Genomic DNA, 12,362 nt, shown 5'->3' on the forward strand with positions numbered 1-12,362 from the left:
AGTATCGGTAGCATTATTCTTCTTGTCCATCCTATAACTTACTACTAGTATTTAACAAATTTAGGATTTTTAAAAATTTTTTTAAATGTTTGTTTATTTTTTGAGAGAGAGACAGAGCACAAGCAGGGCAGGGGCAGAGAGAGAGGGAGACACAGAATCTGAAGCAGGCTCCAGGCTCTGAGCTTTCAGCACAGAGCCTACAAGGAGCTCAATCTTATAAGCTGTGAGGTCAGAACTGAGCCCAAGTTGGACGCTTAACCGACTGAGCTACCTAGGTGCCCCTTGGGATTTTTGATAATTCAGATTTGGAGTAGATTAAAGTTTATGTCTATACCTAATTCATAAAGAAGCCTTTTAAACCAAATTGTCAACAAAAGATCATAGCTTTTAAACATTCTCTAAAGAAAATATGTGAGTTATTTTCAAGAATTTCAAAGTACTTTTTAAAAGCAATTCTCTACATGTACATAAATCATTGGTAACTATAAATATGTTTATTTACTGAAGCAGATATATGAAAGGTTCTACAAGGTTTCATTTTGACTTGCTTTTTGATAATATATATATTAACAAGTATTCCATATCCCTTATTGAAATTTTCTGAATTTAGCAAAAATTGGTGACGATTATTGCCTGGTTTCCCAGTGTTAAAGTTATTTTAATGTTTATTTATTTATTTATTTATTTATTTATTTATAGCACAATCAGGGGAGGGGCAAAGAGAGGGGTATAGAGGATCCAAAACAGGCTCTGCGCTGACAGCAGCAAGCCATATGTGGGGCTTGAGCTCACAAACCTGTGAGGAACCTTGAGATCATAATCTGAGCTGAAGTCAGAGACTTAACCAACTGAGCAACCCAGGTGTCCCTAAAGTTATTTTAAAAAAGAGTCTAGTTGGGTCGCCTGGTTGGTTCAGTCAGTTAAGCGTCCAACTTCGGCTCAGGTCATGATCTCACAGTTCGTGGGTTCGAGCCTCGCATCGGGCTCTGTGCTGACAGCTAGCTCAGAGCCTGGAGCCTGCTTCGGATTCTGTGTCTGCCTCTCTCTCTCTGATCCTCCTGCTCATGGTGTCTCTCTCAGAAATAAATAAAACATTAAAAAAAATAAATAAAAAAGAATCTAGTGATTTCAACAGAATGCCTTCAACCTGAGTCATCTTTCTCTCTACCAATAACCTATTATTTAATTCCACAGGAACACAATTGTCTTGAGAAGACCATTTTTTCTCTTCACTGCATGCATTTAAAGTTTTTTGTTACAATGAATTTTATTTCTTTGTGGGGCATACAAAAATAATTATCATGTGTTTCTGCCCAATAATGGAGAAACAGGTGCAAGAGGGGCTATATTTAAGAAAAGCCAGATTTAGAAGTGCTAAATATTAAAGTATTCAGTTGGTAACTGTATTGTCTAGTTTAGGCATTATGATATTGAGCTAAAACTCTTGCATTGTCAGATACACCGCTGTAATAATAAGTAGGAGTTACACAACTTGTAAAAAATGTTACTAATATGTATAATAAGGCTTGGTGTCTTAAAGTTAAATTTAATGTGTTTTGCCAGTATTTTTAGTTTGATTTTTTTATAGAATTTTTTCTTTGTGAGGGCAATATGACTGTGTTCATGCAGATAAGATGTTTTTCATCCTTTAACATAGTAATAAGGCAAATAGTAGAAGCCTGGTAGACTCACTCAGTTCTGGAGGGGAGGGTGAAAGGAGGCAATGTAAATTTTGCTGCTAACGAAAAATATATCAGAACCAATTATTATTAATTTTAAAATTGAAATTTTAGGGGCACCTGGGTGGCTCAGTCGGTTAAGCGTCTGACTTCGGCTCAGGTCATGATCTCACGGTTCATGGGTTCGAGCCCCAGGTTGGGGTCTGTGCTGACAGCTAGCTCAGAGCCTGAAGGCTATTTCAGATTCTGTGTCTCCCACTTTCTCTGCCCCTCCCCCACTCATGTTCTGTCTCTCTCTGTCTCAAAAATAAATAAACTATAAAAAATTAAAAAAAATAAAACCAAAATTATTATTTTAAGTAACATTTTCCTTTTGTTAATAGCTAAGAAATCTTCAAAACAAGCTCTTCATAAAAGAAACTTCATTGCAAGAGATGAAGAGTGAGCTAGAAAGTTACAAAGAAAATAATGTGCAGCAGTCTTTCCAGATAATGTCCCTGAAGGAGGATATCAAGGACCTGGAGGAACTTACTGCTTCTCTAACCAGAATTAAATCTTTGAAAAATATCAATATTCAGAATCTTGAAAGAGGCAACTGGAACCTAACTGAAAGAATTATAGAAATGGAAAACAATCTAAGGTAGGGAATGTTCTAGTTTGTTTTCAAACATGTCATTTGTCATAAGCTTGCGAATATAAACTCCATATTGCTGATTGTTCACAGAATTTAAACCTAGTAGAATTTCAGGTAATAACCTGACTCAAAATTATTATATATTAAAAAAGACACGTTTTTTAAATGTTTATTTTTGAGAGAGAGAGACCACAAGTTGGGGAGAAAACACAAGCGAGGGAGAGGCAGAGAGAGAGGGAGATACAGAATCTGAAGCAGGCACCAGGCTCTGAACTCAGAGTCTGATGTGGGACTTAAACTCATGAACCATGAGATCATGACCTGGTTGGACATTTAACCAACTGAGCCACCCAGGTGCCCCTCAAAAGACATTTTTTTAATTGAGATGTAATTCACATACCATTAAAATTCACCCTTTTAGTCAACTGTACTTCAATAAAAGTACAATTTCAATAAAAGTAAAATTCAATAAAAGAAAAGAAAAAACGCACCCCTTTAAAGTAGGCAATTCAGTAGTTTTTAATATATTCACAAGGCTGTGCGGTATTCACCACTAATTCCAGAATATTCTAATCACCCCCCGAAGAAACCCATGCCCATTTTTAGCTACTCCCTCTTCCACTCTAGTCTCTGACAGCCACCAATCTTTCTCTATGGACTTGCTTTTTCTGAACATTTTACATGACTGCAATCATAAGATATATGGGTCTCATTTATTTCACTTAGCAAAATATTTTTAAGATTAATCCATGTTGAAGCATCAGTCAGTATACTTACTCATTTTTATGGCTGAATAATATTCTACTGTATGATATACTACAGTTTGTTCATGTGTTCATCATTTGATGGACATGGGATTGTTTCCTTTTTTTGGGGTGGCTTCATGCATGATGTTCCTGTGACCATTCTTGAGTGAGCGCTTACACGACTGCATGCTTCATTTCTGTTAGGTATATGCCTTGGAAGTAGAATTGCTGGGTCATAAAGTAACTCTATGTTTACTTTTGAGGAACTTCCAGACCATTTTCCAAGGCAGTTAATGCATTTTACTTCCCATCAGCAATGTATAAGGATTCCAGTTGCTCCACATCCTCACTAACACTTATTATTGCTCATCTTTTTTATGACAGCCATTCTAGTGGATATGAAGTCATATCTTATTGTGATTTTAATTTGCATTTCCATAAGACTAAAGATGTTGAACATCTTTTCATGTGCCATTTGTATATCTTCTTTATAGCAATATCTATTCAAATCCCTTGCCCAATTTTAAATTGGATCATTTCTTTCAATTTTTGAGTTGTGTTTTTTATGTGTTCTTGACACTGGACACTTATCAGACATATGATGCACAGATATTTTCTCCCATCTATGGGTTGTCTTTTCAGTTTTTTTTAAAATTTTAAAACGTAACTCTATATTCAATGTGGGACTTGAACTCATAATTCTGAAATCAAGAGTTGCTTGCCCTTCTGAGGCTGCTTAGTCTTTTCACTTTCTTAATGGTGTCCTTTGAAGCACTGAGTATTTTAATTTTTTTTTAATTTTTTAATGTTTCATTTATTTCTGAGAGAGAGAGAAATAGACAGTGTGAGGAGGAGAGGGTCAGAGAGAGAGAGAGATAAAGAATCTGAAACAGGCTCCAGGCTCCGAGCTAGCTGTCAGCACAGAGCCCAATGCGGGGCTCGAACCCACGAACCATGAGATCATGACCTGAGCTGAAGTCAGACGCTTAACTGACTGAGCCACCCAGGTGCCCCCAGAGTATTTTAATTTTAATAGAAGTTTATTTTTTGTCACTTGAGACTTTGGTGTCATAGCTTAGAATCTATTGCCTAATGCAGGGTCACAAAGATTTACATATATATTTTCTTTTAAGACTTATAGTTCTAACACTTAAATTTATATCTCTGAAAATTTTTGACTAATTTTTTTATATGATGTGAGTTAGGGGTTAGGAGTTCAGATTCATTCTTTTTCATGTGAAGATCCACTGTTCAAGGTCTTTTGTGGTTCCATACAAACTTTAGTACTATTTGCTCAAGTTCTGTAAAAAATGCTATTGTTATTTCGACAGGGATTGCATTAAATGTGTAGATTGCTTTGGGTAGTATAGACATTTTAACAATATTCATTCTTCCAATTCATGAACATGGAATATCTTTCCATATATGTCATCTTCAATTTCTTTTCATCAATGTTTTACAGTTTACAGAATATAGGTATTTCATCTCCTTGGTTATATTTATTCCTAGGTATTTTCTTCTTTTTGCTATAATTATAAATAGGATTGTTTTTCTTAATTTCCCTATCTGCTACTTTATTTGTATAGAAATGCAGTTGATTTATGTGTATTAATTTTGTATCCTGCAACTTTACTGAATTCATTTATTTTTTTTTTAAATGTTTTTTATTTATTTCTAGGAGAGAGAGAGACAGCATGAACAGGGGAGGGTCAGAGAGAGAGGGAGTCACAGACTGAAACAGGCTCCAGGCTCTGAGCTGGCAGTCAGCACAGAGCCTGACGCGGGGCTCGAACCCACATTCCGTGAGATCATGACCTAAGCGACAGTCGGACGCTTGACCGACTAAGCCACCCGGGCGCCCCGAATTCATTTATTTTTAATATTTTTTAATGTTTATTTTTGAAGGAGAGAGAGAGAGACAGAGTGAATCAGGGGAGGGGCAGAAAGAGAGGGAGACACAGAATCTGAAGTGGTCAGCACAGAGCCCAATGGCGGGCTCAAACTCACGATCCATGAGATCATGACCTGAGCTGAAGTTGGACGCTTAACCGACTGAGCCACCCAGTGCCCCTACTGAATTTATTTTTTATTTCTAGTAGTTTTTTGGTGGACTCTTTCTAAGGTTTTCTATATATAGTATCATGTCATCTGCAAATAGTGATAGTTTAACTTTTTCCTTACCAATCTGGATGCCTTTTATTTATTTATTTTTTTGTCTGATTGCTGTTGGTAGATCTTCCAATACTATGTTGAATAAAAGTGGTGAGAATAGACATCCTTGTCTTGTTACTGATATTAGAGGAAAAGCTCTCAGTTTTTAACCATTGAGTAGGATATTAACTGTAGTTTTCTTTTTTTATATATATGGCCTTTATTATGTTGAGGTGTGTTCCCTCTAAACTCACTTTACTGAGAGGTTTTATCACAAACAAGTATTGAATTTTATCAAATGCTTTTCCTGCATCTATTGAAATGTTCATATGATTTTAATCCCTCGTTTTGTTGATGTGATGTATCACACTGATTGATTCATGAATTTGAACCATCCTTGCATCCCCAGAATAAATTCCACTTGATCATGGTGGATACTCCTTTCAATGTATTTTTTTTCCCTAGAATTGAAGTATTTTTATTTTATGTACAATGAATTGGCATTAAGATAGGTAGGTTATCTTGGATATCTGCTGTTAAGGTAGGTATCTTGGATGACCCATTCAAGGAAGTTCACTTAATCCAACTTAATGAAGGCTATATCCTTCATGTATTGATGGAAATACTGGTGACACATGTTGAGGCCATATTTACGGATCAGGCCATGCCAGTTTGAGCAGATGCAGCAAGAATGAGAACCCTGGCCGAATTTCCTTGGATGGCTCCAGTAGAGCTGCTGGTGACCCATCTTGCTCTCTAAGATGCAATGAAGGGGGAAAAAAAAAAAGCCTTTCAATGTATTTTTAAAATTTTATTTTTGAGAGGGAGAGACAGAGTGAGAGAGTGAGAATGGAGGGAGTGGGGGAGGGAATCTTAGTCAGGTTCCACGCTCAACGTGGAGCCTGACACAGGGCTCAGTCCCACAATCTCATGATCTACAATAAGGATTATGACCTGAGCCAAAATCAAGAGCTGGATGCTTAACCAACTGAGCCACCCAGGTACCCCTCAATGTATTTTTGAATGAAGTTTGCTCCTATTGGGGGGAAATTGTTGCATCTATGTTCATCAGGGATACTGGCCTATAGTTTTCTTTTCATACAGTGTCTTTGTCCGGTTTTGGTACCAGGACTCATAGAATGTATTTGGAAGCATTCCTTCCTCTTCTGTTTTTTGGAATAGTTTGAGGAGAATATGCATTAACTCTTCTTTAAATGTTTAGTAGAATTCACTGGTCCTGGACTTTTGTTTGTTGAGAGATTTTTTTTTAAATTACTGATTCAATTTTGTTGCTGGTAATCTGTTCAGGTTTTCTATTTCTTCCTGATTCAAGTTTGGAAGAATGCTATGTTTCTAGGAATTTAAACATTTCTTCTAGATTGTCCAATTTGTTGGCATATAATTTTTTTGTAGTAGTCTCTTATAATTCTTTTTATTTTGGTTGTGTCCATTGTTTCTTCCCTTTCATTTCTGATTTATTTATTTCTGTCTTCTTTCTTTTTTTCTTGATGAGTCTGGCTAAAAGTTTATCAATTTTGTATTTATCTTTTCAAAGAAATAGTTCTTGGTTTTACTGATCCTTTCTTTTCTCTCTTTCTTTCTTGTCTCTATTTCATTTATTTCTACTTCAACCTTTGTTATTTCCTTCCTTCTACTAAACTTGGACTTTGTTTTCCTTTTTATAGTTTCTTCAGGTGTAAAGTTAGATTGTTAGAAATTTTTGTTTGTTTGTTTCTTGAGGTGGACCTGTACTGCTGTAAATTTCTGTCTTATAACGCTTTCATTGTGTCCTCAAAATTTTGGATCATCGTGTTTTTCATTTGTCTTCTCCATGTATTTTTTAATTTCCTCTTTGATTGTTTTTATTGACCTACTGGCTGCTTAACAGCATGTTGTTTAGCCTCCATTTGTGTTTTTTCTAGTTCTCTCATGATTAATTTTTAATTTCATACCATTCTGGTCAGAAAAGATGCATGGTATGATTTTCAATCTTCTTAAATTTATTGAGATGTGCTTTGTGGCCTAATGTGTGATCTATCCTGGAGAATGTTCCATAGGCTCTTGAAAGGAATGTGTATTCTGTTGTTTTGGATAGAATGTTTTGTATATATCTGTTCAGTCCATCTGGTTTAATATGTAATTCAAAGACACTCTTTCTTTATTGATTTTCTGCCTGGATGATCTATCTCCATTGATGTGAGTGGGGTGTTAAAGTTCTCTACTATTATTGTACTACTGCTAATTTCTCCCTTTATGCCTGTTAATATTTACTTTATGTATTTAAGCTCCAATTTTGGGTGTATAGATCTTTACAGTTGTTATATACTCTTGTTGGATTGACCCCTTTATCATTGTGTAATGCCCTTCTTTGTTTTTTCTTACGATCTTTGTTTTAAAGTCTATTTTTGTCTGTTATAAGTATTGCTATCCTGGCTTTTTTCCCTCTCATTTCTATTTACATGGTGTATCTTTCTCTATCCTTTCACTTTCAGTCTGTGGAAGCCTTTAAGTCTGAAGTGAGTCTCTTGTAGGCAGCATATAGATAGCTCTTATTATTATTATTATTTTTTAAATCTATTCTGTCACCCTTTGTCTTTGGATTGGAGCACTTAGACTATGTTGAAAGTAATTATTTTTAAGTATGTACTTATTTTCATTTTATTAATTGTTTTCTGGTTATTTTTATAGTTATTGTCTCTTCTTTTCATGCTATCTTTCCTTGTGAATAATGACTTTCTATAGTGTTATGCCTGAATTCTTTTTCTCTATTTTTTGTGTATTTATCATAGGTTTTGGGTTTGCAGTTACCTTGAGGTTCATGTATAGGACCCAAAGTTTTTAGCAGTTTATAGTAAATTGATTTACATTTGAACCTATGCTAAAAGAACTTTTTTACTCTCTTCCACATCTTATGTATATGCTGTCATATGCTTTGTATCTTTATATTCATAATTGTCTTACTTCTAATTACAACCTTTTTTTCCTACTTAATGAAGCCCCTTTAACATTTTTTGTAAGCTGGTTTGGTGGTGATGAACATTAACTATTATTTGTCTGAGTAACTTTTTTTTAAGTTTATTTATTTCGAGAGGGGGAGAGGGAGGAGTAGAAAGAGAGGGACAGAGAGAGAATCCCAAGCAGGCTGCAGACTACTAGCTCAGAGCCTGATGTGGGGCTCAAGCTCACAAACCATGAGACCATGACCTGAGCCAAAGTCAAGAGTCACATGCTAACTGACTGCCACCCAGGCATCCCTGTCTGGGAAATGCTTTATCTCTTCTTCAATTCTGAATGATAACCTTGACAGGTAGTCTATTCTTGGTCGTAGGTTTTATCCTTTCCGCTCTTTGAATGTATGCCACTCTTTTCTGACCTGCAAAGTTTCTGCTGCAGAATCAGCTGATGGTGTCATGGGGTTTCCCTTGTATGTAACTAGTTGCTTCTTTCTTGCAACTTTTAAAATCTCTCTTTATCTTTATAAATGTGTTGGTGATATGAACCTCCTTGAGTCATCTTGTTTGGAGTTCTCTGTGCTTCTGGAACCTGGATGTTTGTTTACTTTCTGTCGGAGGCAGGCTTCGGCAGGTCCAGGGGTCCCTGGAGGATGGACGGTGTCAGCGAGGGAGGGATGAGAGAGGCCATGAGATTCTTTCTGGTCACCAGGCAGGCATCTCTGCTCTGACTGGGGCTCAACTTTATTTTATAATTAAGTGTTTGGGGGATGGCACAGAAGTGGCATTTGCCTTAGACAATGATTTCTGATGACAAACTTCTTTGATGTGTAAGAATTTCCCAGAACATAGATTTGTAGAAGACTCCTGCATAGCCTTTATCAATAGTGATTGAGGTAGGTGATTTAGATGCTTATCCTATGGGAAAGGAAGGTATCTTTAGCCTATAAGACAATGTTTTTAGCATAAAAAGGGTGAAGTTATTTCTTTGTGAGCAGGGGTCAATAGCTTGTTTGTTTAGGGAGAAGTATTAAGAAAAACAGATCTTTCAGGAAACAAGTTTGCTCTCATAATCACAAAAGAAGAAGATCCTCAATAGGCTCCTTCACAGAGGGCAATCAACATATTCAAGGCCAGAATAAGTCACTCCAAATACTGATCACAAATGCCTTGGGGGTGGGGGGGCTGGTGCTCCAAGCAGAAACAATTGGGTGGGAGTGGATATCTGTCTTTAACTCTAAATTAGGCTCTTTGTCTCAGGGCCAAGCTCAATTGTAGTTTGTGTTCTTAGCCCCCTTTATTATGTAAGTCTTGAACCTGCAAGGCCTATAGGAAAAGCGTTTTGACAATCATCCACAATGCTTTCATCTGAAATCTCTTTTGAAAAGGCAGGAATATGCTTTTCCTTATGAGCAATCTGTGTGGGGAATATCGGTTTGATATGGAATATTGTGAGGCCTGGTCAATATCAGCAGGCTCATTTCCAACATGTCAGTAGTAGCAGAAGGAGATACCAGTTTTCGTTTCTCATGGCAGGAGCTGTGCAAATGCTACCATTTCCTTGCTGTGACTTTTATCCAGCGAGGCCAGTGCAGCTCCCAGCACCTTTCTCCAGTTGAGAATTTTTCAGCTATTATTTCTACACCTTTCTCTCTTCTTCTGAGACTCCTATAATGTGAATGTTTGCTTGCTTGATGTTGTCCAAGAGATCCCTTAACCTATCCTCTTTTTTCTAAAGTTTATTTATTTATTTTGAGAGAGTGTGTGTGTATGAGCAGAGAAGAGGCAGAGAGAGAGAGGGAGAGAGAGGATCCCAAGCAGGCTCTGCACTGTAAGCACAGAGCCTGACATGGGGCTCTAACTCATGATCTGTGAGATCATGACTTGAGCCAAAATCCAGAGTCAGATGCTTAACTGACTAAATTACCCATGCACCTTATCCTCTTTAAAAATAAATAGGGGTGCCTCAGTGGCTCAGTCAGTTAAGCATCCGATTTCGGCTCAGGTCATGATCTCACGGTTCATGGGTTCAAGCCCATGTCGGGATCTGTGCTGACAGCTAGCTCAGAGCCTGGAGACTGCTTTGGATTCTGTATCTCCCTCTCTCTCTGACCCTGCCCTGCTCACGCTGTCTCTCTCTGTCTCAGAAATAAATAAAACATTAAAAAAATTAAAAATAAATAAAAAATAAAAATAAATAATTTTTTCTTTTTGCTGTTCAGCTAGTGTGATTTCCGTTACTCTGTCTTCCAGATTGCTGGTACATTCTTGTGCATCCTCTAATCTACTGTTGATTTCCCTCTAATGTATTTTTCATTTTGATTTTTGTATTCTTCAACTCTGATTGGTTCTCTTCTATATTTCCTATCTCGTTGTTGAAGTTCTCACTGAGTCTATTCTTCCTTCCAGTCTGGTGAGCATCTTTATGATAATTACTTTAAACTCTCTATCAGGCATATTGCTTATCTCCATTTCATTTAGTTCTTTTTCTGGGGTTTTGTCTTATTCATTCATTCAGAGCATATTCCTCTGTCTCCTCATTTTGCTGGACTGTTTGTGTTTGTTTCTATAAATTAGATGGAACAGCTACTTCTCCTAAACTTGCAGGAATGATCTTGTCCATGGTCATCTTCTCTGTAGACTGTGTGTGGCTGGTGCCTTTGGCTGGCTCGCTGGAGCTGTGTCTGGCATGGGCTGGGGTCCCAGTGCACTCCATGCTGCGGGTACCCTGGTGGGATGGCTGGAGCGGAAGTGAGTGTGGGCCTGGGTGGTCCCAGGACTCTGTGTGAAAGGCGCCCCCGCAGGACAGCCGGAGCTGAAGTGAGCTCGAGCTAGGGGAGCCTGGGGCCCTTCGCGCAGAGTGCCCTGGGAGGCCAGCTAAGGCTCAAGTAGGCACAAGCTGAGTCGTGCCTGGGAGGATTGCTGACGCTGAAGTGGGTGCAAACCAGGACATCTTGGGGCTCTCCGGGCAGAGGGTGCCCTGGCAGGGTGGCTAGAGCCACAGTAGGGCATGGGCCAGGGGGCCAGGGGCACTTCGTGCAGGAAGTGTCCCAGTGGGATGTCTGGAACTGAGGTGAGGCATGTGCTGCGCAGGGTCACCTGGGAGGACACCTGAAGCAGAAGTAGGTGAAAGCGAGGGTATCCTGGGGTGTGTAGTGCAGAGGGTGCCCTGTTGGGGTGATTTAAATGGAGGCCGGCATGGGCCAGGTTGTCCCAGGATATTCTATACAGAAGGCTCCCTGGCCGGGTGGCTGGAGCTGAGGTGGGGTGTGGGCGTAGGGCCCCAGGGTGCTCTATGCAGGAGGTGTTCTGGCAGGGCAGCTGGAGCTGAGGTGAGCATGGACTGGGGGTTCCCAGGGTGCTCCATGCAGGTGGCACCTTAGCAAGGCAGCTGGAGCCAAAGCAGACATTAGCTAAGAGGTCCCAGGGTGCTCTGTATCGGGGGTCCCCTAGTAAGCTGCCTGGAGCTCAAGGGGTGTGGGCCTGGAGTTTTCCAAGGTGCTTTGTGCCTGTGTCACCTTGGCATGCTGGCTGCAACCATAGTGATTGCTGGACCAGGGGTGTCCCAGTGTGTGTCTTTGTGTGACAGCTGGGGTTGGTGGGCTAGGGCCCTGAGACTCACTGAGGTGGCAGGCTGGCTATGGCACCTGGACCTTGTTCCCGTCCACATTCTGGGAACAAGGTGGATGGGGAACATAACTGTGGTGCTCACCAGCCCCTTCAACCTGGAGAGTTCTAGCAGGCCCCCCCGCTGTCTGTCAGAGTTCTAGGGCTGGCTGTTTTATACTTAGTTCCTCTTTTAAACTGTGGCTTTTCTGTGCCCCACGGTGTCTGAGGCTGGTGTGGGCCAGGGGCATGGGGCCTGCTGACATGATAGGCTGGCCATGGAGCCTGGGCCCTGCCCTATCTGCACCGCCCAGGTAGAAGGGGAAGGTGAACCGTGGTGCTCCCAGGCCCCTCCGGCCCAGAGAAAGCTCCACCTGTTCCCTCACTACCCAGTGAGGTTCTAGACCTAGCTCCTTTACACCCTAGCTGCTCTTTTAAACCTCGGCTTTTCCTCCATGCCCCAGGGTGTCTGGGGCTGCTATGGACCAGGGACCTGGTGCTCACTGGGATGGCAGGCCAACCACGGCACTTGGAACCCTGTTCCCATCTGCATCACCACCACGGTGGGGCTGGGGGGGGGGGACCCCGCCTGCGC

The 12,362-nt window shown here is 39.9% G+C and overlaps 1 protein-coding gene and 1 pseudogene across 4 annotated transcripts in view; one reads left to right on the forward strand and one right to left on the reverse strand.

Moving 5' to 3' along the window:
- LOC144234046 (uncharacterized) overlaps positions 1 to 12,362 on the forward strand; it is a 44,675-nt gene that overhangs the window by 14,896 nt on the left and 17,417 nt on the right. For all 4 annotated transcript variants that reach the window (XM_077767193.1, XM_077767191.1, XM_077767194.1 and 1 more), the window contains one exon: positions 2,063 to 2,319. In XM_077767193.1, the coding sequence (XP_077623319.1) occupies positions 2,063 to 2,319 (257 nt within the window). The remainder of the gene's footprint in view (positions 1 to 2,062; positions 2,320 to 12,362) is intronic.
- LOC144234048 (small ribosomal subunit protein uS14 pseudogene) lies at positions 5,733 to 5,962 on the reverse strand (annotated as a pseudogene).

Source organism: Crocuta crocuta, unplaced genomic scaffold (genome assembly GCF_008692635.1).
Source record: "Crocuta crocuta isolate KB4526 unplaced genomic scaffold, BGI_CrCroc_1.0 scaffold55, whole genome shotgun sequence".
Classification (NCBI taxonomy): Eukaryota; Metazoa; Chordata; class Mammalia; order Carnivora; family Hyaenidae; genus Crocuta; species Crocuta crocuta.